This window comes from Ranitomeya variabilis, chromosome 7 (assembly GCF_051348905.1).
Source record: "Ranitomeya variabilis isolate aRanVar5 chromosome 7, aRanVar5.hap1, whole genome shotgun sequence".
In the NCBI taxonomy this organism is placed as follows: Eukaryota; Metazoa; Chordata; class Amphibia; order Anura; family Dendrobatidae; genus Ranitomeya; species Ranitomeya variabilis.
In genome coordinates, this window is record NC_135238.1 from 220967084 (window position 1) to 220994363 (window position 27280).

The following is a 27280-nucleotide window of genomic DNA, read 5'->3' on the forward strand; positions in this document are numbered from 1 at the left end:
GTCTCTGCCACTTACATATAGGATAATTGGAGGGAGGTTAAAAAGAAAACACAAAGCTGAAAAATGTTTTAAAAATCTCATTAACGTGTTGTAAAAACTGCATTTATTTAGGACCTCGTATACTTTGACACCCCACGACCACTGCAGTTTTCCTCAGAGACCGCCTCCATGCTTAGTACTGGCAAGCGGCCATGTTTAGTACTGGCAAGCGGCCATGTTTAGTACTGGCAAGCGGCCATGTTTAGTACTGGCAAGCGCTGTTATCTCTATCAGCGTGAACGCTTGTCGCTTGGTAAGGCGTCAGGACCTCTTTTCTAAACGTCTATTGGCTCGTAGAATTGTCAGTCTCACTTGCCTCCAATCAAATCTTAACATCCAACAGCTTCCGCATTTTCAGCCAATTGCACTGGAGCTTACGTTCCACAGAGGGGCGGATCTCTCCTAGCCAATCAGACGGCAGGTGTGGCGCACGTAGACAGTGGAGGAGCAGAGGACGAGGCTGGTGGGCGCACTGATCCCCAGAGTGTGAGTGCAGGTAGGACCGAGCCCCGGGGGCCACAGGGTGCTACAGGGTGCTGGACACAGCAGGCACCGCGCCTTGTAGTGAGGCTCGCTGTGCAGCCCGCGGTCCCGAGTGTCTGGTGCAGTCCTTTGTTACAAGGTGTCATTATATAGAACGATAGTAACAGTACACATTATGCTGGCACTTTAATAGTTAAAGGGTTTTCCGCTTTTTTTTTTTTTTTTCAAAGACAGTCAAAATAATATTGTAAACCCCTTTAAAATGACGCGACAATGATGGATTTTGCGGTCGCTCGCCATTTTTGTGTTATTTACTTAATAACATCATGTGACTAAAGGTACCGTTACACTAAACGACTTACCAACGATCACGACCAGCGATACGACCTGGCCGTGATCGTTGGTAAGTCGTTGTGTGGTCGCTGGGGAGCTGTCACACAGACCGCTCTCTCCAGCGACCAACGATCAGGGGAACGACTTCGGCATAGTTGAAACTGTCTTCAGCAATAGTAAGTAAGAGCCCGCACACAGCCCCATATATACAGTAAGAGCCCGCACACAGCCCCATATATACAGTAAGAGCCCGCACACAGCCCCATATATACAGTAAGAGCCCGCACACGGCCCCGTATATACAGTAAGAGCCCGCACACGGCCCCATATATACAGTAAGAGCCCGCACACAGCCCCTGATATACAGTAAGAGCCCGCACACGGCCCCGTATATACAGTAAGAGCCCGCACACAGCCCCGTATATACAGTAAGAGCCCGCACACAGCCCCATATATACAGTAAGAGCCCGCACACAGCCCCGTATATACAGTAAGAGCCCGCACACAGCCCCATATATACAGTAAGAGCCCGCACACAGCCCCGTATATACAGTAAGAGCCCGCACACAGCCCCGTATATACAGTGAGCCCGCACACAGCCCCGTATATACAGTGAGCCCGCACACAGCCCCGTATATACAGTAAGAGCCCGCACACAGCCCCGTATATACAGTAAGAGCCCGCACACAGCCCCGTATATACAGTGAGCCCGCACACGGCCCCATATATACAGTAAGAGCCCGCACACGGCCCCGTATATACAGTAAGAGCCCGCACACAGCCCCGTATATACAGTGAGCCCGCACACGGCCCCATATATACAGTAAGAGCCCGCACACGGCCCCGTATATACAGTGAGCCCGCACACGGCCCCATATATACAGTAAGAGCCCGCACACGGCCCCGTATATACAGTAAGAGCCCGCACACGGCCCCGTATATACAGTAAGAGCCCGCACACGGCCCCATATATACAGTAAGAGCCCGCACACAGCCCCGTATATACAGTGAGCCCGCACACGGCCCCATATATACAGTAAGAGCCCGCACACGGCCCCGTATATACAGTAAGAGCCCGCACACGGCCCCGTATATACAGTAAGAGCCCGCACACGGCCCCGTATATACAGTAAGAGCCCGCACACGGCCCCGTATATACAGTAAGAGCCCGCACACAGCCCCGTATATACAGTGAGCCCGCACACGGCCCCATATATACAGTAAGAGCCCGCACACAGCCCCGTATATACAGTGAGCCCGCACACGGCCCCATATATACAGTAAGAGCCCGCACACGGCCCCGTATATACAGTAAGAGCCCGCACACGGCCCCGTATATACAGTAAGAGCCCGCACACGGCCCCATATATACAGTAAGAGCCCGCACACGGCCCCTTATATACAGTAAGAGCCCGCACACGGCCCCTTATATACAGTAAGAGCCCGCACACGGCCCCTTATATACAGTAAGAGCCCGCACACGGCCCCGTATATACAGTAAGAGCCCGCACACGGCCCCTTATATACAGTAAGAGCCCGCACACGGCCCCTTATATACAGTAAGAGCCCGCACACGGCCCCTTATATACAGTAAGAGCCCGCACACGGCCCCTTATATACAGTAAGAGCCCGCACACGGCCCCTTATATACAGTAAGAGCCCGCACACGGCCCCTTATATACAGTAAGAGCCCGCACACGGCCCCTTATATACAGTAAGAGCCCGCACACGGCCCCTTATATACAGTAAGAGCCCGCACACGGCCCCTTATATACAGTAAGAGCCCGCACACGGCCCCTTATATACAGTAAGAGCCCGCACACGGCCCCTTATATACAGTAAGAGCCCGCACACGGCCCCTTATATACAGTAAGAGCCCGCACACGGCCCCTTATATACAGTAAGAGCCCGCACACGGCCCCTTATATACAGTAAGAGCCCGCACACGGCCCCTTATATACAGTAAGCCCGCACACGGCCCCTTATATACAGTAAGAGCCCGCACACGGCCCCGTATATACAGTAAGAGCCCGCACACGGCCCCGTATATACAGTAAGAGCCCGCACACGGCCCCGTATATACAGTAAGAGCCCGCACACGGCCCCGTATATACAGTAAGAGCCCGCACACGGCCCCGTATATACAGTAAGAGCCCGCACACGGCCCCGTATATACAGTAAGAGCCCGCACACGGCCCCGTATATACAGTAAGAGCCCGCACACGGCCCCGTATGTACAGTAAGAGCCCGCACACGGCCCCGTATGTACAGTAAGAGCCCGCACACGGCCCCGTATGTACAGTAAGAGCCCGCACACGGCCCCGTATGTACAGTAAGAGCCCGCACACGGCCCCGTATGTACAGTAAGAGCCCGCACACGGCCCCGTATGTACAGTAAGAGCCCGCACACGGCCCCGTATGTACAGTAAGAGCCCGCACACGGCCCCGTATGTACAGTAAGAGCCCGCACACGGCCCCGTATGTACAGTAAGAGCCCGCACACGGCCCCGTATGTACAGTAAGAGCCCGCACACGGCCCCGTATGTACAGTAAGAGCCCGCACACGGCCCCGTATGTACAGTATAAGCCCAACACAGTTTCTTTTACACATACATCTTATAAACACGAAAATAAAGAAAAAACGCCACGTCATACTCGCCTCTCCTGTTCCCCGACGCTCTGACTCTCCGCAGCGCACAGTTGACGCAGTGAAGTGACATTATCACGTCTGCTGTCTCACATGCTGATTGGTGGAATATGGAGCCAGCGGCGCCATCGTCCTCCTCCAATGTATTAATCCCGAGGATGCGGATAACGGTGACAGCCGGTGGCGTTAGCGGATGTCAGGCGGGTGAGGGCATGATGCGGCCTGTGGGCCATTGTTTCTGCTCTTCAGCTGTCTCGGTCTGTGGGCTGCAGTTTGCCCAGGTCTGGTCTAGTAGAGAGCCATCCTGTGTGTCAGGACCTGATGTAATGTGACGCACTGTCTGGATGGAAAATCCACGGCGTGTAACAGGAGTAGGTTACAAAATCTCGCGCACCTTACCTCGACCTACCCCGCTAGAAGAAGTGACCGGCCCATTCTTTATGAAAGCTGCCGTTATTTTACATATAAAATGGAAAAAAAAAAACGCTGACAGCAAAAATGTTGTAGAAGATTCCAAAGATGGGGCTTCTGGAAAAACATCACCAGCGTTTTCCTGAAGCGTCTTTTGCTTCGAAATGATATGGGTCTACAAGACGCTGTGCACAGAATACCCATAACTCAACCCAGAACTCCCCAAAGACGGAGCTTTTCCTGGAGAGGTTTGTGGTTTAGAAAACTTTTTGTTTCTGGCCTCCAAAAAAAAAACCCTTAGGTTCAAACGGCCTTATTATCCTGAAGTTTTTCTTTCTATTTCTTTAACAAGTTTTGAAATGGGTATAAAGATAGGATATCCGAGTCACCATAGAGATCCTGATAACACCTAGTCATTGCTTTCTTTGACTGAAAAACACTGAAGGAAGGGACATGCTGCAGGTTCCAAATCAATCTGGAAAAACAAACCGTGTGTGCATGAGATTTCTGAAATCTCAGAGCTTTTGTAGGTACTGTAAAACGCAGCTGAAGATTTGCATAAAAAAGCAGCAAAAACGCAACGTGACTTATGGGTGCATGCACACAACATCTTTAAGACAGCAGCAGACCCACATATTTTTTTTAACCAGAAGATGCTTCAGGTAAACGTCTGTTTTTTTCCTAAAGCGTTTGCCACCAGTGTTTTATATATATTTAAATGTAATCTTTTTCCTTGTGCGGCATCATTGACGCTGTCGTTTTTGCACCATCTCTGCTTCCAGCGACGTTTTTCTATTTTAGTTATAGGGAGCGCCCGAATAATTTACATTTTACTTCTTTTAACCTATTTTTATTCTGTATATGCAGCTGGTCAATTATGCTGTAGAGATCCCCCGCCAAGGGCTAACAGACAAGGGTGGGATTTGTCGCATTGCCTCTTCTGGCTTTTTGACCCTGCTTCTCCCACAATGCTGTCGTGGATGTGTATATGATATACGGTGACGTGTTTCTCATCCTTTCATTCATTTTATTTTTTTTCTATTTCAGGTAAAGGAAAATAATAAGGAAACCCCCCGTTAGAATGGCTTCTGTGAGTAAGCAATCATTCATGCATTGTGTCCTCTCTATCTGCTGCCGTCTACCTCTGGAGGGTGGTGTGCGTGAGACTACAACTCCCAGCTGAGGCCTGTATAAGGCTGAGCCTGCTGGGGGTTACACAACAGATCGAAGATCACTGACGGCTCCCCCCTAAATTCACAGAACCTACAAGATAGGAACAGAAAAAAATGTAATGTCCCGCCAGACCTAGTAATTGGAAGCGGTGCAGGTTTTGCCGGGAGGTAAGAGGAGGCTCGCAGGGCTTTGGTCTGGTGGCTTCTGACTACTGACATGGCTGCTGGACCAGGGACCCGCAAATCTCGCTGCCCAACTCTGTTTATTAGGCCTCAGTTGTGTTCTGTCCCTTTTGACAAGAGGTCCTTCGACACCAACTAGATAACACAGTTAAAGGAAAGGAGTTGTCCAGTGTAAAACTACAAGTGTGCCGCGCGCTGTGTGTGTGCCGCGCGCTGTGTGTGTGCCGCGCGCTGTGTGTGTGCCGCGCGCTGTGTGTGTGCCGCGCGCTGTGTGTGTGCCGCGCGCTGTGTGTGTGCCGCGCGCTGTGTGTGTGCCGCGCGCTGTGTGTGTGCCGCGCGCTGTGTGTGTGCCGCGCGCTGTGTGTGTGCCGCGCGCTGTGTGTGTGCCGCGCGCTGTGTGTGTGCCGCGCGCTGTGTGTGCCACGCGCTGTGCGCCTGCAGATTTGTGAACCCTCACATCGCGCGCTGTCAAGTCCCAGATCTCCTGCCGGTGTTTAGGAGACACTTTCTTCCAGCAGTGGAGCAGGAAAAAGTCAGCATTTTTCAAGAAAACCAGGATTGTTCTGCAGGACGAGGCTCCATAACCTCATCAAAGTCTCCTCTGCTCGGTGCCAGGAAACGCCTTAAAAATGGAGAATAATGACCCGGCCCCGTCCTCACCGGAGCTAAACCCTAGTGAGAACTTGTAGACCCTTCTTACACAGGAGACTTACAGTGAAGGAGAACAGTCGCCTCTCTGATCGGTGTATGGGGCAGTGGTTGGTGCGGCCCAAAAAGATGAAGAAACTGTCAGACTCCATGGATGGAGGTTATGGCTGTAAACAAAAGACTTTGTTTTTTATGCAAAGTTGACTCTCGTGCATGCTGATAAAGTTTACTGCATAACAAATAATCTGATTTAGCTTTATCACTTTTGGCACCAAAAACGCATCAAAACCTGATACCTGCATTTTTTGCACCACCTACTGCTTTCAATGGGGCAAAAACTCTTAACTCTAAAAGAAATGACATGCTGCGTTTTGCAAAAACGCAGTTCTTTAACAAAACATTCAGGGGAAAAAAAAAAAACAATGTGTGTTCATGAGATTTCTGAAATCTCAGACTTTGCTGGTACTGTGAAATACAGCTGAAAATTTGCATTTAAAAAACGCTGCAAAAATGCAACGTGTGAAACCACAGCCTTACTGAGAATAAGGGTGGCGGCCGTCTATATATATATATAATTGTCTAAGGTCCACTTCCGTCTGTTTGTCTATTTTCCCACTTCTGTCTGTCTGTAACGGAAATCCCGCGTCGCTGATTTGTTGCGGCCGGCTGTGCGCTACCAATCAGCGACAGGCACAGTCCGGCCGTGAATTAGCCCCTCCACACTCCCCTCCAGTCAGCGCCCACATAGCGTTTCAGAAGTCCGTTAAATGGACTGCATTAACACCGCGGCATAATGCGGTGTAACGCAGTCCGTTAACGGTGCCATTAACCCTGTAAGTGTGACCAACTTTTTACTATTGAAAAATTAGTAAAAAGATCTAATGTTAAAAATAATAATAAAAAAAATCATTATATTCTCACCTTCTGTTGTCTGCGCCAGCCTTTCCCGCTCCTCGCGATGCTCTGGTCCCAAGAATGCATTGCGGCAATGACTCGTGATGACCGCTACATCATCACGGGTTATTGCCGCAAGACATTACTGGGAACGGAGCGTCGCGAGGAGCATCGCTAAAGGCCTGGGCTGGATCTGGGGGCCGCCGGAAGGTGAGTATAACTAATTTTTATTTTAATTCTTTTTTTAACAGATATGGGTCCCACATTGCTATATACTACGTGGGCTGTGTTATATACTGCGTGGGCTGTGTTATATACTGCGTGGGCTGTGTTATATACTGCGTGGGCTGTGTTATATACTGCGTGGGCTGTGTTATATACTGCGTGGGCTGTGTTATATACTGCGTGGGCTGTGCTATATACTACGTGTCCGGCCGCAAACAATCAGCGACAGGCGCAGTCCGGCCACGAATTGCCGTGAGATTTGAACCACACTTCGCTAATTGGTCGCGCCCTGCCGAATCCTGTGTTTTCATTGCATTATTCTGAAATCTAGTATTACTATATTGTCACACATTGTTATGGAAATGTATTTTGTACTTAGTGAGTTGTTGGTTCTTATTCTCACTGTAACGTATGAAATTACGTTTTCCATTTAGTCGCCCACTGTCTCCGCACACAGAGATAACCACCTAAGAAGAAGCCGCACTGTAACTTTCTTACATTTCCAGATTTATTATCCTTACGGATGGAGCGACAGGACAGATTGCCTAATAATTGTGCACACAGTGTATATCTGCTGTTCATTAAGGAGAAAATCTGATATCGTCAGTAAGGATGCAGTCATCTAAGATTTGCAAAGGATTGAAATAGGCATAAATCATAAGTCTGATTATTGAGGTTCTGGTGCCTGTGACCACCAGCCCTGGGCATGGAGGGTACATGTTCACCATATACAGAACTAGCCAGACGTGTGCCATTGCATCAAATCGTTATTCTTTTAGTGCAAGGAAACATTGACCGTAATAATACAGGGATTTGTGTCTTTCAGGCCTTCTGTAGCAGAGCCAGACGGGTCACCTACCTCCCAGGATTCTGCTCCCTCATAAGACGGGTGAGGGGGTCCCGAGCGTTTTCTGCTGCCGGATCTTCGGGTTCTGATGAGCCTTACATTGCTGCTACCCCACCGGACCTATGTAAGTCTCCAGGACCGCTGCTGACACTAATGCTTCGCTACCACATCTGGAATATGGATACAATCTGGTGCCACTTTCCAAAAACCTTGGCGTGGATCCTATATTGCACAGTTTTGGTTCCCTGCATTTCAGGAGATGTTGTATTGTATGATGATAGGAAATCGGAGGCGTTTCTTGTGCAGCCGGAGAGCACCCGACTGTCGCATGTTTCCCGTACGACTTTCTTTTATGATATAATCCGGATATATTATTTGTTTGAGACCCTGAGGTTGTCACTTGTCTCCCCAGTGCCCCGGACGGTTTGGCCTGATGAAGTAATGGGACCTTTCGGTCCCCAGGACCAGCGCTTTCAGCTACCCGGAAACGTCGGCTTTGATGCTCATGTGAATGGAGTGAATAATCTGAGGACAGTTGAAGTCCCCAAACATTTACCGGATCTCCTGTGTGAACCGGCCGCCAGCGAGAGGCACGAGTTCGTCATGGCGCAGTTTGTCAATGAATTTCAGGTAAATCGTGCTGTTACACCCTGTAATTGCCGGCGTCTAAAAATCCATTGTTCGTGATGAAACATCAGGCGAACGTCTAATATTCGACTCTGTCTCCCGGTTCCGGTGACGATAGTCTATTGTGAATGCTCAGCTTTTCCGTTCAGTTTCACGGGGGTCCAAATCCTAGCAATCCCTGGAATAATAGGGCACCAGTGCTAGATGAAGCTCTGGGGCCTTTGTGGATGTCTTTGCTCAATTTAGGAGACGGTGGCGCTCTCCACTCTGTCTTTCTTAATTTTTCTTATCAGACTCCCTGCAATCACGGGGGGTCCATGAACACTTGAGATCTTCACCAATCACTTAGAAGACTTGTCAGAAGTTTCTATTGAGTCCGTTCACTGCCGAGATCTTCTGCCTCCAGAGTAGCACACACCATACCGCTCTTTTGAACAATTGGTTGGAGTCTCTGGAATCGGACCACCACCGATCTGTAGGACGTCTTGGTTCCTATCGTATATTTAAAAAAAAAAAGTAAAGTGTAGATTACATCAATATATCATTCATACTTCATGACGTTGCTTTTTTTACTGAACAATTCCAGCGTTCATCAGGAAAGCTCCCGGCGAGAGCTGATCAAAAAGATTAGCAAGATCCTGGTCCAGCAGCCACATCTGTAGTCAGTCCGTGTCCACCAGACCAAAGCCCTGAGAACATTCAGGTTTGTAGGACTCTGATCTGGTGGACACGGACTATAGGGTTTTGTGAATCTTTTTGTTCATCTTCACTCATGACAAATACTTTGACTGTTAGCATGGCCACCGTGTAGATTATGGAAGCCAAAATGGTGTCCTTTCAACCTTCATAGCAGCATGTTGTGGCACTATCCCCTACAGTTATCACCAAAGTATACTTTTTTTTTTTTTCTTTTTTATATTGTCCGATGGTCATCTCATGACACTCAGTGGCTTTAAAGCTGTGTCCCAGGTATTCCTCAGAAGGTTCCTCGCTGCCGTGGCTTTATTACATGCAGCTGATGGAGAGGATTTATTTTCCCTAGTTTGTCATCGTTTCTTGCTGTTGTTGAGGACGGCTCTTTTTTTGTTTTTTTTTGCCATTTCCGTCTATAGCAGACACTTTATCAGCTTTTAAAATAAAGGACCGGATGCTTTTCTCACATCAAGTGTCATTTTTAGTTAAAAATATTCAAGCGATAAATATTGTGTAATTGGTCGGAAGAGTTTGAATTTGACGGACCCCTGTTTTGTTCTGGTTTTTGTTTGTTCCATAGGTTTGACAGTCACCCTGAGAAATACGTAAAAATATGTAAAATTTGCTAATAAAAGCCTATTTCTCCTACGCCTCATTGGGGGACACAGGACCATGGGTGTTATGCTGCTGCCACTAGGAGGACCCTAAGTAAACAGAAAGATTAACTCCTCCTCTGCAGTATACACCCCTTCACTGGATACAATTTCAACCAGTTCTTGCTTAGTGTCTGTAGGAGGCACTTGGGTCTGTTTTCAGGCCCCAACTTTCTTATTTTAATTTTTATTTTAAAGCTTTTAGTTTTCTGTAAATTTTTAATTTTTTACTTAACGGAGTGAAGGGGGCGACGGGTTCCTTTTTTTTATAGGGTCCGCTCTCCCCCGAACCATCAACAGGCGAGCACGGCGAGTATACCTCCCCGTCCCTCTCCTGCGACGTATGGGGCACGCCTAATCTACGCTAGGGCGACGGTTCCTATACGGTCCCGCTCTCCCCCCTGTAAGATGGCGAGCACATGGAGTTTACCTCTTATGTGCATCTCCCGGGCTCCACCGCACTCAAGCCCTCATCTTGGCGTCTCGTAGTCCCCACAGTAGCCGTAAGCCCCCTGTGGCAGGCGCAGAAGAACCCTGCAAAATCTCCATGCGGCAGGCACAGCTGTAAGTCCCCTGAGAAGGCAAGCATGCTTCAGGAGGCTCTCCGTCCCCCGACACAGGGAGGATCGATTGAGCTGGAGGTGGTCCCTCCTTCGGTGAGTACTATCTTCCTCACGCTGCCGGCGTGGGAAGAAGCGGTCCTGGTCCCTGGGGAGAGGTACCGCTGGCTAGATGCCAGCGACGATCGTTAGGCGCGGCGTCGCGGCCGCCAGAGCGCTTCGTCGGCCAGCTCCACTAATTTAGTCCCCGGCTTCTCCAGCCGGACTAGGCCGCAGTTCAAAAAACCCGCCCACGCCGGAGCCCCGCCCACTGTTCAGGCGCTTCTCGTTTTGAATGAGAAGAGCCCTGCAAATCTCGGGCGCCATCTTGGGACTCCACTGCTACAGGGAAATACAGCCGAAAACGCTACCTCCCTCTCTTCCTCCCTGGGGACACCAGTTCAGGACCGTGGGTAAGCTGCTCCCCTACATAGGGAAAAGCTTAACCCCTTCCCTGCTCACATAACGGCTACTGCGGTTTATCGGAGATAGACATTCACTATGTCTCAATCTATGGAAAAAAGGGGACAAAGAAAGCACACTGTATTTTTTACCATTTGTGCCACTTGCAAGTCTGCCTTGCCAAGTACCCACAGTCCCCCCTTGTGCCAGAACTGTGACCTGGCCAGTGCGCAGCCGCCTTCTGCCGCCACTTCCTATGTCGTCTCCTGAGTGGGCCGCGCACGTTCAGTGGAATCCTGGGTCCTCCTTAAACCAGAATTCACCTCCGTCGGCTGCGACGGAATCTGACAACGGCGCGGGGCTGTCCGACCACAGGGGGCGCACCGTTGTACGGGACTCCCGGGGTTCCAGGAAAAGGACCTTTTCCCCATCTCCCGTACACGCTTCAGCTTCTGCAAGCTCATTTTCTCGCTCCCCCTCCCCTGAGGGTCGCAGCATACAGGGCTCAGTATATGAGTCGGAGGAATCTTTAACCCAGACTCCTCTATTGGTCAGGCATTAATGGTGGACGATGAATCTGCTTCCTCTCAGGAACACGTTGTATCTTTTAAGAAGTCTCCATAATCACCCTGAGTTTCAGGATATTATCCAAAACACAGGGAGCAGAAAAGCGCTTTACGGCTCAAAAAGCCACGGAAGCTAAATATCCTTTCTCAAGGGATCTGGTGAAGGGCTTACTTCTTTCTCCTTCTGGATCCTGCCGTGTCGCGGCTTGCATCCAAAACAATCTTCTCTCTGTCAGACGATTCATCAGTCAAAAACCCTTCTGACCGCCAGATTATTTGGCTCGCTCAGTCTTTGAAGTCTCAGGAGCAGCCCTCCTTCCATCCTTTGCAGCTACCTGGGTAGCTAAGGCAATGGTGACCTGGGCTGAGGTGTTGACCTTTACCGTCCACGGCAGTAATCTTCCCCCAGAGACGGCCAGACTAGCTAACCAGTTAGCTCAGGCCGGAGAATTTGTCGTTAGCGCCTCCATAGATGCGGCTAATTGTGCAGCGCAAGCGGCTGCTAACGCAATTTCCATCGGGGGGGGGGGGCCCTATGGCTCCGCGATTGGCGAGCAGACTCTGCTTCCAAAAAGTCGCTGTCCTCTCTTCCTTACCAAGCGGGTCGTTTAATTTGGGGGAAAACCTAGACCAAATCATTTCTGACGCCACCCGGACCCAGGCCGTCTGCCCCTGAGCCGTCCGCATCCCTTAAACCTTCACAATGACTCGTTGGCGTGTCCGGCTGACACTGACAACGTAGGCTGACGCCTTCTTTCGTTCCGTCAACAGTGGCTCTCGGTCGTTCACGACGAGTGGGTCAGAGAGCTCATGTCTTCCGGATACAAAATCGAGTTTTTTCTCTTCACGCCATACAGGCGCTTCAAAAGGACGGTGTCATCACTCCAGTCCCTCGTGACCAAAGGTTCACGTGGTTTTACTCCAACCTTTTCGTGGTCCCAAAGAAGGACGGGACTCTACGGCCCATACTGGATCTCAAACTGCTAAAACAAATTCGTACGGGTCCGACACTTCAGGATGGACCGCCTCCGTTCCGTTGTCGCGTCCCTGGAAAAAGGAGAGTGCCTTGCATTCATAGACATCAAAAGATGCCTATCTACACATCCCAATTTTTCCCTCTCATCAGCAGTTCCTGCTCTTTGCAGCCCAAGAAGTACACTTCCAGTCTGTGGCCTTGCCCTTCGGACTTGCCACCGCCCCCAGAGTCTTCACAAAGGTCATGGCGGCTGTCATGGCCATTCTTCACGCTCGGGGAGTGGTAGTCCTGCCATATCTGGACGACCTATTAATCAAAGGTCCGTCCCAGTCTACCTGCGAGGAGTCGGTGAGCATCACCGTGGATTCTCCTTCTCGCCTGGGTTGTAAGATCAACTTCGAGAAATCATCTCCAGTGCCGGCCCAGCAAATCTCCTTCCTGGGCATGATTTTGAACTCTTCCCGTGGACTGGTCATTCTCCCTCCAGAGAAGGTTCTATCCTTACAATAGGGAGTGCGCAGGCTCTTCCGCCCAGTCCCTCACTCCATTCGCTTTGCGATGCGCATCCTCTGAAAAATGGTTGCGGCGATGGAAGCCATTCTGTTTGCGCAGTGCCATCCCCGTCCCTTGCAACAGGCGCTCCTTTTAGCCTGAGACAGAAGCCCGGTTCCTCTCGACCGTCGCTTTCATCTACGCCCACAGGTCAGGCAGACCCTCAGGTGGTGGACACTACAGTCTTCCTTGAACCAAGTGAAATCCTTTCTTCCTGTGCGCTGGTTAGTGGTGACTACCGATGCCAGCCTTTTTGGCTGGGGTGCAATTTTTATTCACCACACGGCACAGGGTCGTTGGTCCACGACATAGTCACGTCTCCCAATCAATATCCTGGAAATTTGAGCGATCATTCTCGCTTTACACAACCTTCACCAACCTTCTCGCAGGTCATCCCATCAGAATTCAATCCCACAACGCCACAGCCGTGGCGTACATCAACCACAAGGGGGAACCCGCAGCAAAGCAGCCATGCGCGAAGTCTCCCACATCCTGCGCTTGGCAGAGACCAATCACTCGCTCATATCGGCGATCCACATACCGGGCGTGGAGAATTGGGAAGCGGACTTCCTCAGTCCCCAAAGTCTTGGTTCAGGCGAGTGGTCCCTCCATCCGGAAGTTTTCCAGCAGATTTGCCTTCGCTGGCTGACGCCGGATGTGGATCTCATGACCTTGAGGTTCAACAACCAGGTTCCCCAGTTCATTGCCCGTTCCCACGATCCTCGCGCCATCGGGGTAGATGCCCTGGTTCTGTCGTGGCATCCGTTCCAGCTGCCATACATTTTTCCGCCCCTTTCTCTGCTTCCGAGAGTCATCAAAAAGATCAGAGCAGAGGGGAGACCGGTGATTCTCGTCGCGCCCGACTGGCCACGCCGAGCACGCGGAACTCGTCCAAATGGTCGCCGACACCCCCTGGCGCCTTCCAAATCGCACGGACCTTCTCTTCCAGGGCCCAATTTGCCATCAGAACTCTGGGACCCTGTCTTTGACGGCGTGGCCGTTGAATCCTGGATTTTAGCCCAAGCCGGATTCTCTCCGGGGGTCCTTCTACCATGATTCGCGCTAGGAAACCCGTATCCATGCGCATTTATCATCGCACCTGGCGTATCTTCTTTTCATAGTGCAATACCCATGGACGTTTGCCCTTAGTCTTTTCCATTCCGTCCATTCTGGAGTTTCTCCAATCAAGTTTAGAGTCAGGCCTTGCCCTAAGCTCGCTCAAGGGACAAGTGTCCGCCTTGTCTGTTCTATTCCAACGAAGGATCGCTTCCAGACTGCCGGTTAAGACGTTCATCCAAGGAGTCTCCCGGGTGGTCCCTCCCTATAGAATGCCTTTGGCGTCATGGGATCTTAACTTGGTTCTCGGAGTTCTTCAGGAGGCCTCTTTCGAACCATTGCAGGACATCTCTCACCCTCCTCTCGTCGAAGGTGGTCTTTCTAGTGGCAATTACGTCAATTAGGAGAGTTTCTGAGTTGGCGGCTCTCTTGCCGACCCCCCCCCCCCTTTTCTGAATTTTTTTACCCAGATAAGGTGGTTTTGAGAACCTCTCCTGAGGACATTGTCTTGCCGTCTTTCTGTCCTGCACCTACTAATTGTATCGAGAAAGCTCTCCATACTCTGGATCTGGTTTGAGCTCTTCGGAGGTACATATCTCGCACGGCTCCCTTCCGTAAGTCGGATGTCCTCTTCGCGCTTCCGGAGGGACATAGGAAGGGTCTACCTGCCTCAAAGGCCACTCTAGCCAAGTAGATTTGTTCCGCTATTCAGGAATCCTATCGTGTCAGGAACACTCCTGTCCCACCTGGGATTCAGGCGCATTCCACCCGGTCGGTCGGTGCTTCTTGGGCCATTCGGCACCAGGCGTCCGCACATCAGCTTGTAAAGCTACGACTTAGTCCAGTCTGCATACTTTCACAAAGCACTTCCTCATCCATACTCAGGCTTCGGCAGACGCTGCCCTCGGCAGGCGCATACTGCACACATCGGTACCTCAGTAAGCTGGTGGTACATGGGGTATTAGCATATTGCTCCCCACCCAGGGACTGCTTTTGTACGTCCCATGGTCCTGTGTCCCCCAATGAGGCGTAGGAGAAAAGGAGATTTTTGTGTACTCACCGTAAAATCTTTTTCTCCGAGCCACTCATTGGGGGACACAGCACCCACCCTGTTAGCCTGTTTTGGCTTGTTGTTACTTCTTTGGTTTTGACATAGTTTGTCTTTGTTCATGCTCCTACTGCTTTACTACCGAACTGGTTGAAATTGTATCCAGTGAAGGGGTGTATACTGCAGAGGAGGAGTTAATCTTTCTGTTTACTTAGTGTCCTCCTAGTGGCAGCAGCATAACACCCATGGTCCTGTGTCCCCCAATGAGTGGCTCGGAGAAAAAGATTTTACGGTGAGTACACAAAAATCTCCTTTTTATTTTAGGGGAACGAAGTTTCTCTGCAGCAGCAGGAGGTAAACCGCATCGGGGCATACTTCGAAAATGCAAAAGTCGAGTGCGCCATGCAGTCCTGTCCGGAGCTGCTAAAAAGAGGTACTAAAATGAGAGAAAAGTGATCGTACTGAAGTGGCGGAAGCCCCTAGGATACTTGTGACCTGTCTGGTTGGTAAAGATTAGTGATGAGGGAGCATGCTCAGATAAGGCGTTATCTGAGCATGCTCGGGTTCATCAGCTCATTCTGAATCCCACAATAGGAGGCTAGAGAAGCCAAAAGGTGCAAACATTTTTAACAAATTCCAATTGCTAAAATGATTTTTAGCCAAAAAACCATTCATTGTAGTAAAAAAAACAAATAGTTCCTGAAATCATCTGTATCATCTCAGAGTTTAATGTTAGGGTTTTCGGTACCCCACTGGTTTCCTTCAGCGATGGGTGGTGCATGTTAATGGCTCCTTCTAGTGGTGGAATGGAGACCTACAGTGTTTTTGCTTTTGTGTTACTTTTTTTTATACCAAGTGTATGATAGAAATATAATTCAAATATATTTATAATATATGTAATATATAGAATAAATACATACCAGCATGGTGATTATATATTATAGTGTAGTGCAATCCACGGAAATTCAACACCTGGTGATCTGACTTCAAGTGTGTGTCCAGCTATGCAGAAGATTGAATATGTGGTGCACGATAATTGTTTCTCTGAATCACTTCCATGAACTAATTAAGAGCACAATCGCTAATAGAAGTGGTTGAGAAAACTATTCTTGTGCGAGCCCCTCCACTGCCATCTTTTCTGTATACTTTAATGGCTCCTAGTATAAACCTTGAGATAATCTTTATTTAATAATAATAATCTTTATTTTTATATAGCGCTAACATATTCTGCAGCGCTTTACAGTTTGCATACATTATCAGCGCTGTCCCCGACGGGGCTCACAATCTAAATTCCCTATCGGTATGTCTTTGGAATGTGGGAGGAAACCGGAGAACCCGGAGGAAACCCACGCAAACACGGAGAGAACATACAAACTCTTTGCAGATGTTGTCCTTGGTGGGGTTTGAACCCAGGACTCCAGCGCTGCAAGGCTGCAATGCTATCCACTGAGCCACCATACAGTGCTAACCACTGCGCCACCGTGCTGCCCCACAAGTGTCGGCAGCTCGCTTGCCCGATCCTTAGCTGCTTTTATATATATTTTATATACATTTTTTCCATTATTATGTATCACAGATTTTGCATCGATGTTCCCCGAGGTCTCCAGCAGCAACTTAATGGTATTAACGGTCACACAGAAAACGGTGAACGACATGACCATGTGGAGCGCGGAGGTGGAGAACGAAAGGGAATCCATGATGGAGAAGGTCAGTGTGTCTCGTACATGATGGCGTTATAAGAAGAAAAATGAGGTTCTCCTGTGCAGCCAAGAGTGCAAAGATGGCAGCCTTGGGGTGGGGAGGGGGCTTCAGCTGCCATGATAAGCTTTTGGTTCCCGCACAATGGCATTGCATGGCAGCCATGTGTGTGAGCTTGTGCAGCGGCAATTATCTCATTTAAATGACTCTGTGATTGACAGCAGAATTTAAGTGGTTAAACAGCAGTGATCGGAGCAAATTCTGGTCGCATCTGTTAGGCCACGTTCACACGCTGCGGGTTCCTCTGCGGGTTAATCCCGCAGCGGAATTGAAAATCTGCAGGGCAAAACCGCTGCGGTTATCCCTGCAGATTTATCGCGGTTTGTTCCGCGGTTTTCGCTGCGGGATTACTGCTGTACTATTGATGCTGCATATGCAGCAATATGCAGCATCAATAGTAATGTAAAAAATAATAAAAATTGGCTATACTCACCCTCTGACGTCGCGATCTCCCCGGCGCTGCAAGCGGCTGTGCCGACAAGGACCTTCGTGACGTCACGGTCATGTGACCGCGGCGTCATCACGGTCATGTGACCGCGACGTCACCACAGGTCCTGTTCGGCACAGCAACTGAGACCGGACGCCGCGGGCAGCGCTGAGAGGTGAGTATAGCATGATTTTTTATTTTAATTCTTTTTTTTACACCCAAATATGGTTCCCAGGGCCTGGAGGAGAGTCTCCTCTCCTCCACCCCGGGTACCACCCGCACATTAACCGCTTACTTCCCGCAACGTGGGCACAGCCCCATGCGGGAAGTAAGCGGTTCAATGCATTCCTATGGGTGCAGAATCGCAGCGATTCTGCACAAAGAAGTGACAAGCTGCGGGTTGTAAACCGCTGCGTTTCTGCGCAGTTTTTCCCGCAGCATGTGCACAGCGGTTTCCATAGGGTTTACATGTTAATGTAAACGCTATGGAAACTGCTGCGGACCCGCAGCATCAAAATCGCCGCGGTTCCGCGGTAAAAACCGCAAAGTGTGAACATGGCCTTATAGGCAGCACTGGAATTACCATGCCGCGAAAAAAACAAAAGCAATATACAGCTACTATAACGGAAAAATAAACCTAAAAGGGTTATCAGACGCTGCTCACGATGCCGCTGCATCTGCATGTAACCTGCCAGAAAGCGTGTGCGATAACCTGGAGAGTCAATGTCCTCACCGCCTCTCCCCTCCCAATGCAGACGTGGAGAGCACCCGATGGCGTCTTCAACCCCTTTCCCACCTGAGACTTATCCATACGTCCCTGTGACACGGGCCTTATTGACCTGGGACATATGGATACGTCCAGGCGATTTTGCCCGCACAAACGCTATGTGCGCGTGATCGCCACCGGGTGTCAGTTGATTCTGACAGCTGACACTCAGCCCCTCTGCCCTTAAATCAGAGACCCTGCGACATCATCGCGGGGTCCCGATTGTTGTCATGGTGACCCATTGTCATCATGATGACATTGGATCACCAGAGCTAGCAAAGTTGCTAGATCACGCTCAGAGCATGATGAAGCAATTTTATCTGTCAGTGCAGCGCTGATAGTCTTCATAGCACAGTAATGCTGCTGCATCACCATGCTATACAAGCGATCAGCCTGAAAAAAATGATAGTCCAATAGTGGGATAAAGTTTAAAAAAAAAAATTGGAAAAATATAAAAAAAATAATAATAAAAAAATTTAATATATTTTACCCATGAATAAATATTTTTATGAAAAAAAATTAAAAATAAATATATATACAGTACAGACCAAAAGTTTGGACACACCTTCTCATTTAAAGATTTTTCTGTATTTTCATGACTATGAAAATTGTACATTCACACTGAAGGCATCAAAACTATGAATTAACACATGTGGAATTATATACTTAACAAATAAGTGTGAAACAACTGAAATTATGTCTTATATTCTAGGTTCTTCAAAGTAGCCACCTTTTGCTTTGATGACTGCTTTGCACACTCTTGGCATTCTCTTGATGAGCTTCAAGAGGTAGTCACCGGGAATGGTTTTCACTTCACAGGTGTGCCCTGTCAGGTTTAATAAGTGGGATTTCTTTCCTTATAAATGGGGTTGGGACCATCAGTTGTGTTGTGTAGAAGTCTGGTGGATACACAACTGATAGTCCTACTGAATAGACTGATAGAATTTGTATTATGGCAAGAAAAAAGCAGCTAAGTAAAGAACGAGTGGCCATCTTTACTTTAAGAAATGAAGGTCAGTCAGTCCGAAAAATTGGGAAAACTTTGAAAGTGTCTCCAAGTGCAGTGGCAAAAACCATCAAGCGCTACAAAGAAACTGGCTCACATGAGGACCGCCCCAGGAAAGGAAGACCAAGAGTCACCTCTGCTTCTGAGGATAAGTTTATCCGAGTCACCAGCCTCAGAAATCGCAGGTTAACAGCAGCTCAGATTAGAGACCAGGTCAATGCCACACAGAGTTCTAGCAGCAGACACATCTCTACAACAACTGTTAAGAGGAGACTTTGTGCAGCAGGCCTTCATGGTAAAATAGCTGCTAGGAAACCACTGCTAAGGACAGGCAACAAGCAGAAGAGACTTGTTTGGGCTAAAGAACACAAGGAATGGACATTAGACCAGTGGAAATCTGTGCTTTGGTCTGATGAGTCCAAATTTGAGATCTTTGGTTCCAACCACCGTGTCTTTGTGTGACGCAGAAAAGGTGAACGGAAGGACTCTACATGCCTGGTTCCCATCGTGAAGCATGGAGGAGGAGGTGTGATGGTGTGGGGGGGCTTTGCTGGTGACACTGTTGGGGATTTATTCAAAATTGAAGGCATACTGAACCAGCATGGCTACCACAGCATCTTGCAGCGGCATGCTATTCCATCCGGTTTGCGTTTAGTTGGACCATCATTTATTTTTCAACAGGACAATGACCCCAAACACACCTCCAGGCTGTGTAAGGGCTATTTGACCAAGAAGGAGAGTGATGGGGTACTACGCCAGATGACCTGGCCTCCACAGTCACCAGACCTGAACCCAATCGAGATGGTTTGGGGTGAGATGGACCGCAGAGTGAAGGCAAAAGGGCCAACAAGTGCTAAGCATCTCTGGGAACTCCTTCAAGATTGTTGGAAGACCATTCCCGGTGACTACCTCTTGAAGCTCATCAAGAAAATGCCAAGAATGTGCAAAGCAGTCATCAAATCAAAAGGTGGCTTACTTTGAAGAACCTAGAATATAAGACATATTTTCAGTTGTTTCACACTTTTTTGTTAAGTATATAATTCCACATGTGTTAATTCATAGTTTTGATGCCTTCAGTGTGAATGTACAATTTTTATAGTCATGAAAATACAGAAAAATCTTTAAATGAGAGAAGGTGTGTCCAAACTTTTGGTCTGTCTGTATGTATGTCTGTATGTATGTCTGTATGCATGTATGTATGCATGTATGTATGCATGCATACATACACAATAAGAGTACACATATTTAGTATCGCCGTGTCCGGAATGACCCGACCTATAAAACTGTTCCACTAGTTAACCCCTTTAGTGAATACTCATAAATAAATAAAAAAATAATGCTTTATCATCATACCGCCAAACAAAAAGTGGAATAAAACGCGATCAAAAAGACAAATATAAATAAACCTGGCACCGATGAAAACGTCATCTTGTCCCACAAAAAACAAGCCGCCATACAGCTCCATCAGTGGAAAAATAAAAAAGTTATAGCTCTCAGAATAAAGCATAGCAAAAATAATTATTTTTTCTATAAATTAGTTTTTATTGTGTAAAATCGCCAAAACATAAAAAAGATATAAATGAGGCATCGCTGTAATCGTACTGACCCGAAGAATAAAACTGCCAATTTAGCCACATGTGGAATGACATAAAAAAAAATTCCTGAATTGCTGGTTTTTGTTCAATCAGCCTCCGAAAAATCGAATAAAAAAAAGTGATGTGTCTGAAAATGGTCCTAATAAAAATGTCAACTCGACTCTCAAAAAAAAAAAAAAGCCCTCACATGACTCTGTTGGGTGAAATATGGAATAAATTATAGCTCTCAAAATATGGTGGTGCGAGTTTTTGCAATAAAAAGTCTTACTCTGTCGCCTCATTGGGGGACACAGGACCATGGGTGTTATGCTGCTGTCCACTAGGAGGCGACACTATGCATAATCTGAAAAAGATTAACTGTGGCTCCTCCTGTGCAGTATACACCCCTGGACGGCGTCAGCCTTCTCCAGTTTTTGCTTAGTGTCGCAAAGGAGGCACACCTAAAGATTTTTACTCCGTTTTTCCGACGGGATTACAGATGAAGAAAAGAGGGTCTCCTGTGAGACTCCCGGCATGGCTCCTTCCTCGGCCCCCTATTACGGGGTGCCCGGTTGAAGTAGAGATGGCTATTCCCCATGCTGCTCCTTCCCCAACCCCTCGGGTGTTGGTTCGAAGTCGAGACCCCCCCCCCTCCTTCCCCAATTCTTTTTGGTTTCTGGGTTGAGGTCGAGGCGAGGATAAAGGCCCCTGAAGGTGTGACAACAGCACCCTCCCTATCCCCCTCTGGGGGTATTAGGTTGAGACACCTCAGGTAGGGCCTGTACAGGCAGCACTCTGAAGCTCCCAGCAATGGGCCAGCACACTGCGCCTGCATCCAGGGACCCCAGCCCAGCTGCGGGCTCCTGTTTGGGCCGGGGGGAGTGCAGGCAGGCATGGCACATACAGACACAGGGCTCCCTGCGTCCCTGTCTCTGCGGCAGCACCAGCTCTATACTGCCTCAGGGGGACCCCAGCCGGGCTCCCCCTTCCGCTTATAGCCCCACCGCCATCCTGCCTTTAAATCCGGAGGGGTCCGGTTCAGATCCGACCCCCTCCCGGACTTTCGCGCCGGCCTGGAGCCCTTCTGGGCCTCAGGCATCTACTTTAGGCCCCGGCTTCGGCCTAGCTGAAGCCACAGCCTCCTCTCCACCCCCCGGCCCGCCCCCCGGATGACAAATATGACACTCTACCGTGTCATACAAGGGGCGGATCGAGACAGAAAGGGCGCGTTTTTACACAGCCTTGCCGCCTTTTTACAGCTCTCCGCCCCCTTCTCCTCCTCTCTTCTCTGTCTCTGCAGCCATTTTCGGCTGCAGATTAACCCTGTATCTCCCGGTCTGCTGGACCAGGACCAGGCAGCCAGTCTCCGGGGGGCACAGGACTGTGGATTTTTGGCGCTGGACCTAGGGGTACACTGGTGGGGTAAGATCACAGCTGGGTTATTTTTTACTCAGCTGTGAATCCATATTACCTATAAGGCTCCCCTGTAGGTTCTCTACCCCTGTAAGGTCCATCTGCTGGCAGCACTTCTGCACTCTGTGCACTATGCCGGGCTCAAGGTCTAAGAGAACCAGGCAGAACTGCTATTATGCATTCTGCTTAGCCTGCGGGACCGCTCTCCCCAGTAGTAGCACGTACCCGCATTGTCAGAACTGTATACAAACTACTGTGTCACAGCCTCAAGAAGCCCCTGCCAATGCCTCGGTGTCTAATGCCACGCCGGAATGGGCTACTCAGATATCGCAATCTATGACGCAGTCTATAGATAACCTAACTTCCACATTGCTTCAGGCTCTGCAGGGTCATGCCCCGGCTATGACCGTTACCCAGCAAAGGGAGAGCTTGACTCAGGAACAAGATGACCCTGGCACATCCACGTCTAGGTCAGGACGCAAGCGGATCCATAGATCAAGTCCATCTGCGTCATCCCATAGCACACGGTCATCCCCCCCTAGGGAGAGACACCGTTGCTCCAGGTCATCTAGACCGTCCCATTCCAGGGGCAGACAATGCAGATCTCCGCAATCCCCAACCAGAGAAGGCCTCCTCCCCAGCTCACCCAGCAGGGGACGCCTCAGTGATACACAGGATTCGGAAGGCATCTGCGACTCTGACTCAGACAGAGAAACGGAGGGGTCCCTGATCCCAATCCCTCCTAGCAATACAGCGCTAGTTGAGGACATAATATCGTCCATCCATCGGGTGCTGGACATTTCTGATCCGCCACCAGAGGCCCCAGAACATCAGATTTCCTTTGAAGGACCTCTGAAGCCGCCTAAGGTTTTCTCTAACCACCCAGAGTTTAAGGCGATCCTTAAAAAACAGCTCTCACAGCCTGAGAAAAAATTCGCTAATCGCAAATATCTGGAGGCGAGGTACCCCTTCCCACAGAAGGACACCAAGGAATGGACAGATCCACCTGAAGTGGATCCCCCAGTCTCCAGGCTAGCAGCACAGACCCTCCTTTCACTGCCAGATAGCTCAACCCTAAGGGACGCAGCAGACCGGCAGGTAGAACGCATGGCTCGTTCAATTTTCGAGGCAGCAGGGGCATCCCTGGCTCCCGCGTTCGCCTCAGTTTGGGCTGCCAAGGCCATCCTGGCCTGGGCAAACAATTTACAAGCCTTCCAAGCATCCGCTCCTGAACTGTCGGACCAAGCGGTTCAAATTGCTGTTGTAGCAGATTACATGCTCCATGCAGCTCTGGATTCAGCAAGGGGAGTCGCGGGGATAGCATCAAACGCCATCACGATTCGGCGTATCCTCTGGCTGCGGGAATGGAAAGCGGACGCAGCCTCAAAGAAGTCCCTCACGCACCTCCCCTACTTCAGTGGGAGACTTTTCGGTGAACAGTTGGACACTATGATATCCAACGCCACAGGGGGTAAGAGTACTTCTCTTCCCCAACTGAAACCTAAACGCACTTACAAGAAGCGTAACCAAACTCGATTCCGATCCTTTCGGAATTCCTCCGGCTGGTCCGTCTCACGACCAGTACAAAATCGTAACCGTTCCCCACGCAGGGACAACTCACGATCGACGCAAAGGTCGGACAAGACCTGGCAGTCAAAAGCAGGCCAGTCTAAGCCCAGAGGAGGAAATTCGCAGACTTTCTCCTCCTCATGACTCACGGACTCCGGAAGACACCACACCAGTAGGCGGCCGACTTTTGCTCTTTCATCAAGTCTGGCTGCCTATTACAGAAGACAGGTGGGTCATGGAACTAGTGTCTTCCGGATACAAAATAGACTTCACCTCCAACCCACCGGACCGGTTTTTCCTCTCTGTCCCCCCAAAACCGCCAGCCAAGGCTCGAGCCTACCACCAAGCGGTCTCCTCGCTTTGTCAATCAGGAGTCATAGTACCGGTACCCACGACCGACCGCTTCCGAGGGTTCTACTCCAATCTGTTCGTAGTTCCCAAGAAAGGAGGCAGAGTACGGCCCATACTAGACCTAAAACAGCTCAACAAACATGTACGGGTCCGTCACTTCCGCATGGAGTCCCTCCGGTCCATCATTGCGTCCATGGAGAAGGGAGAATATCTCGCCTCCATAGACATACAAGACGCATACCTGCACATACCCATTGCACCTGCTCATCAGAGGTTTCTCAGGTTCGCAATAGGCCAGGACCACTACCAATTCGTGGCTCTCCCCTTTGGACTCGCCACGGCTCCCAGAGTGTTCACCAAGGTCATGGCAGCAACCATGGACGTCCTGCATTCCAGAGGCATAGTAGTCGTTCCATACCTGGACGATCTACTCATCAAGGCTCCCACCTTCAAGGACTGCGAGTTCAGCGTCTCAATCACAACCGATACTCTCAGTCGCATGGGCTGGTTAATCAACCTACAAAAGTCATCACCAACCCCGAGTCAGTCCCTGACCTTCCTGGGAATGTTATTCAACACCTCCAGGGGTCTAGTGCTCCTTCCCAAGGACAAGGCACTGGCCCTCCGACTAGCAGTTCGCACTCTCCTCCGCAAACCCCCTCGATCTCTCCGGTTTGCCATGAGAGTCCTCGGCAAGATGGCAGCAGCAATAGAAGCCGTCCCATTTGCCCAGTTTCACCTCAGACCTCTCCAACTAGCCATTCTCAAGTCCTGGGACAGGAATCCCTTCTCTCTCAACAGGGAGTTCCAGCTAACGTCGTCAACCAGGAGGTCCCTGCACTGGTGGCTCAAGCCAACCTCGCTAGCAAAGGGGAAATCCTTTCTCTCAGGTCAATGGAAGGTTCTGACCACCGACGCGAGTCTGACGGGTTGGGGTGCGGTGCACCTACACCACAGGACACAGGGCAAGTGGTCCCCAGCGGAAGCGACCATGCCCATCAACATCCTGGAAATTCGTGCCATCCTTCTGGCATTGAGGGCCTTCCATCACTTACTGGCAGCCTCTCACATCAGGATACAGTCGGACAATGCCACGGCTGTGGCATATGTGAATCATCAAGGGGGGACCCGCAGTACCCAGGCGATGCGGGAAGTGTCACATATCCTCCGCTGGGCGGAGGACACAGGGTCGGTTCTTTCAGCGGTCCACATTCCGGGTGTGGACAACTGGGAAGCAGACTTCCTCAGCCGACAAGGAATAGACTCGGGAGAGTGGTCTCTCCATCCCGAAATTTTTCAACAGATCTGTCTCCGCTGGGGGACCCCGGATGTGGACCTAATGGCATCCCATTTCAATGCCAAGGTCTCCAACTTCATTGCCAGAACACACGATCCGCGGTCGCTCGGAGCAGACGCTCTGGTTCAGGACTGGACCCAGTTCCAGCTTCTCTATATTTTTCCACCTCTCCCCCTGATATCCAGAGTGGTGAGGAAGATCAAACAAGAGGGAGTTCCAACCATCCTCATTGCACCGGACTGGCCCAGACGCACATGGTACGCCGACATCGTACAACTCACAGCAGACGCCCCCTGGCGTCTCCCCGACCGCCACGATCTTCTATCACAAGGGCCGTTCTACCACCAGAACTCAGGGGCTCTCAATTTGACGGCGTGGCCCTTGAGACCTGGGTTCTAACCCAGGCAGGGCTCTCGGCAGATGTCATTGGAACCATGATCAGAGCACGGAAACCAGCCTCTGCCAAGATTTATTACCGTACCTGGAAAGCTTTCTTTACCTGGTGCGAATCTCGTGGCCAGATCCCACTCCCTTATTCCATACCCAAAGTACTTGGTTTTCTCCAATCGGGTCTGGAGGCCAGGCTGTCATTGGGCTCGCTTAAGAGCCAGGTGTCAGCCCTCTCAGTGCTTTTCCAAAAGCGCATTGCTACCAAGCCGCAAGTAAGGACTTTCCTTCAGGGGGTTTCCCGATTGGTTCCCCCCTACAGACGACCACTAGAAACGTGGGACCTCAACCTGGTCCTGACAGCATTGCAGGAACCACCCTTCGAACCCCTTAAGGAGGTCCCGCTCCGCCTTCTTTCCCAGAAGGTGGTTTTCCTGGTGGCAATCACCTCGCTACGCAGGGTGTCTGAACTGACAGCACTCTCCTGCAGACGGCCTTTCCTGGCATTTCACCAGGACAAGGTAGTTCTTCGTACGGTCCCATCCTTCCTCCCGAAGGTTGTGTCCGACTTCCACCTCAATGAGGAAATTTCACTACCATCCCTTTGTCCGGTTCCGGTTCATAGAGTGGAGAAGGCTCTGCATACGCTTGACCTTGTCAGGGCTTTGCGTATATACGTGTCTAGGACTGCGTCCTTCCGGAGGTCTGATTCCCTTTTCCTCCTTCCGGAAGGCGGCCACAAGGGTATGCCAGCTTCCAAAGCTACTCTTGCCAGGTGAATCAAATCCACCATACAAGAGGCGTACCGCCTTAAGAATTCTCCTCTTCCAGCCGGTATTACGGCACACTCTACACGGGCGGTAGGGGCCTCCTGGGCCATTCGGCACCAGGCTTCGGCACAACAAGTGTGTAAGGCGGCCACTTGGACTAGCTTACACACGTTTACTAAACACTACAGGGTTCATACCCAGTCCTCAGCGGACGCGAGCCTGGGTAGACGTGTCCTGCAGGCGGCGGTGCCCTAAGTGTACGGGCCTGTCTGCACAATATTCGTCCATTGCTTCCCACCCAGGGACTGCTTTAGGACGTCCCATGGTCCTGTGTCCCCCAATGAGGCGACAGAGTAAAGGAGATTTTTGTGTACTCACCGTAAAATCTCTTTCTCTTAGCCTCTAATTGGGGGACACAGCTCCCACCCTGTTGCCCTTTCCGGGCTGTTGTAACTGTTGAGTTCTCATATTGTTTCTTGAGCTCGTGCATAGTTGCCTTCTTACAGGCATAATTATGTTATTCATGTTACGTTCCTCCTACTGCTTTTGCACAAAACTGGAGAAGGCTGATGCCGTCCAGGGGTGTAAACTGCACAGGAGGAGCCACAGTTAAAGGGAACCTGTCACCCCGTTTTTTCGGTGTGAGATAAAAATACTGTTAAATAGGGCCTGAGCTGTGCATTACAATAGTGTAGTTTGTGGACCCCGATTTCCCCACCTATGCTGCCGAAATACGTTACCAAAGTAGTCGTTTTCGCCTGTCAATCAGGCTGGTCAGGTCAGATGGGCGTGGTGTCTTCCCCCAGATCTTGCGTAGTTTTCCGTTGGTGGCGTAGTGGTGTGCGCATGTCCAAGGTCCCGAATCCTGCACAGGGGTGTGAAAATAGCAGCGATGTCCGTTATTCCAT

The 27280-nt window shown here is 50.0% G+C and overlaps 1 protein-coding gene across 2 annotated transcripts in view; it reads left to right on the forward strand.

The window, feature by feature from the left end:
• Positions 1–411: 411 nt before the first annotated feature.
• Positions 412–27280, forward strand: part of MMADHC (metabolism of cobalamin associated D) — a 37279-nt gene continuing 10410 nt past the window's right edge. The window contains exons 1-6 of one of the 2 annotated variants that reach the window (XM_077272987.1): positions 412–525; positions 4961–5003; positions 7862–8006; positions 8295–8512; positions 15379–15487; positions 16631–16761. In XM_077272987.1, the coding sequence (XP_077129102.1) occupies positions 4995–5003; positions 7862–8006; positions 8295–8512; positions 15379–15487; positions 16631–16761 (612 nt within the window). In that variant the 5' untranslated portion in view covers positions 412–525; positions 4961–4994. Of the gene's footprint in view, positions 536–4960; positions 5004–7861; positions 8007–8294; positions 8513–15378; positions 15488–16630; positions 16762–27280 lie in introns of both variants that reach the window. The other variant, XM_077272988.1, reaches the window with a different exon arrangement.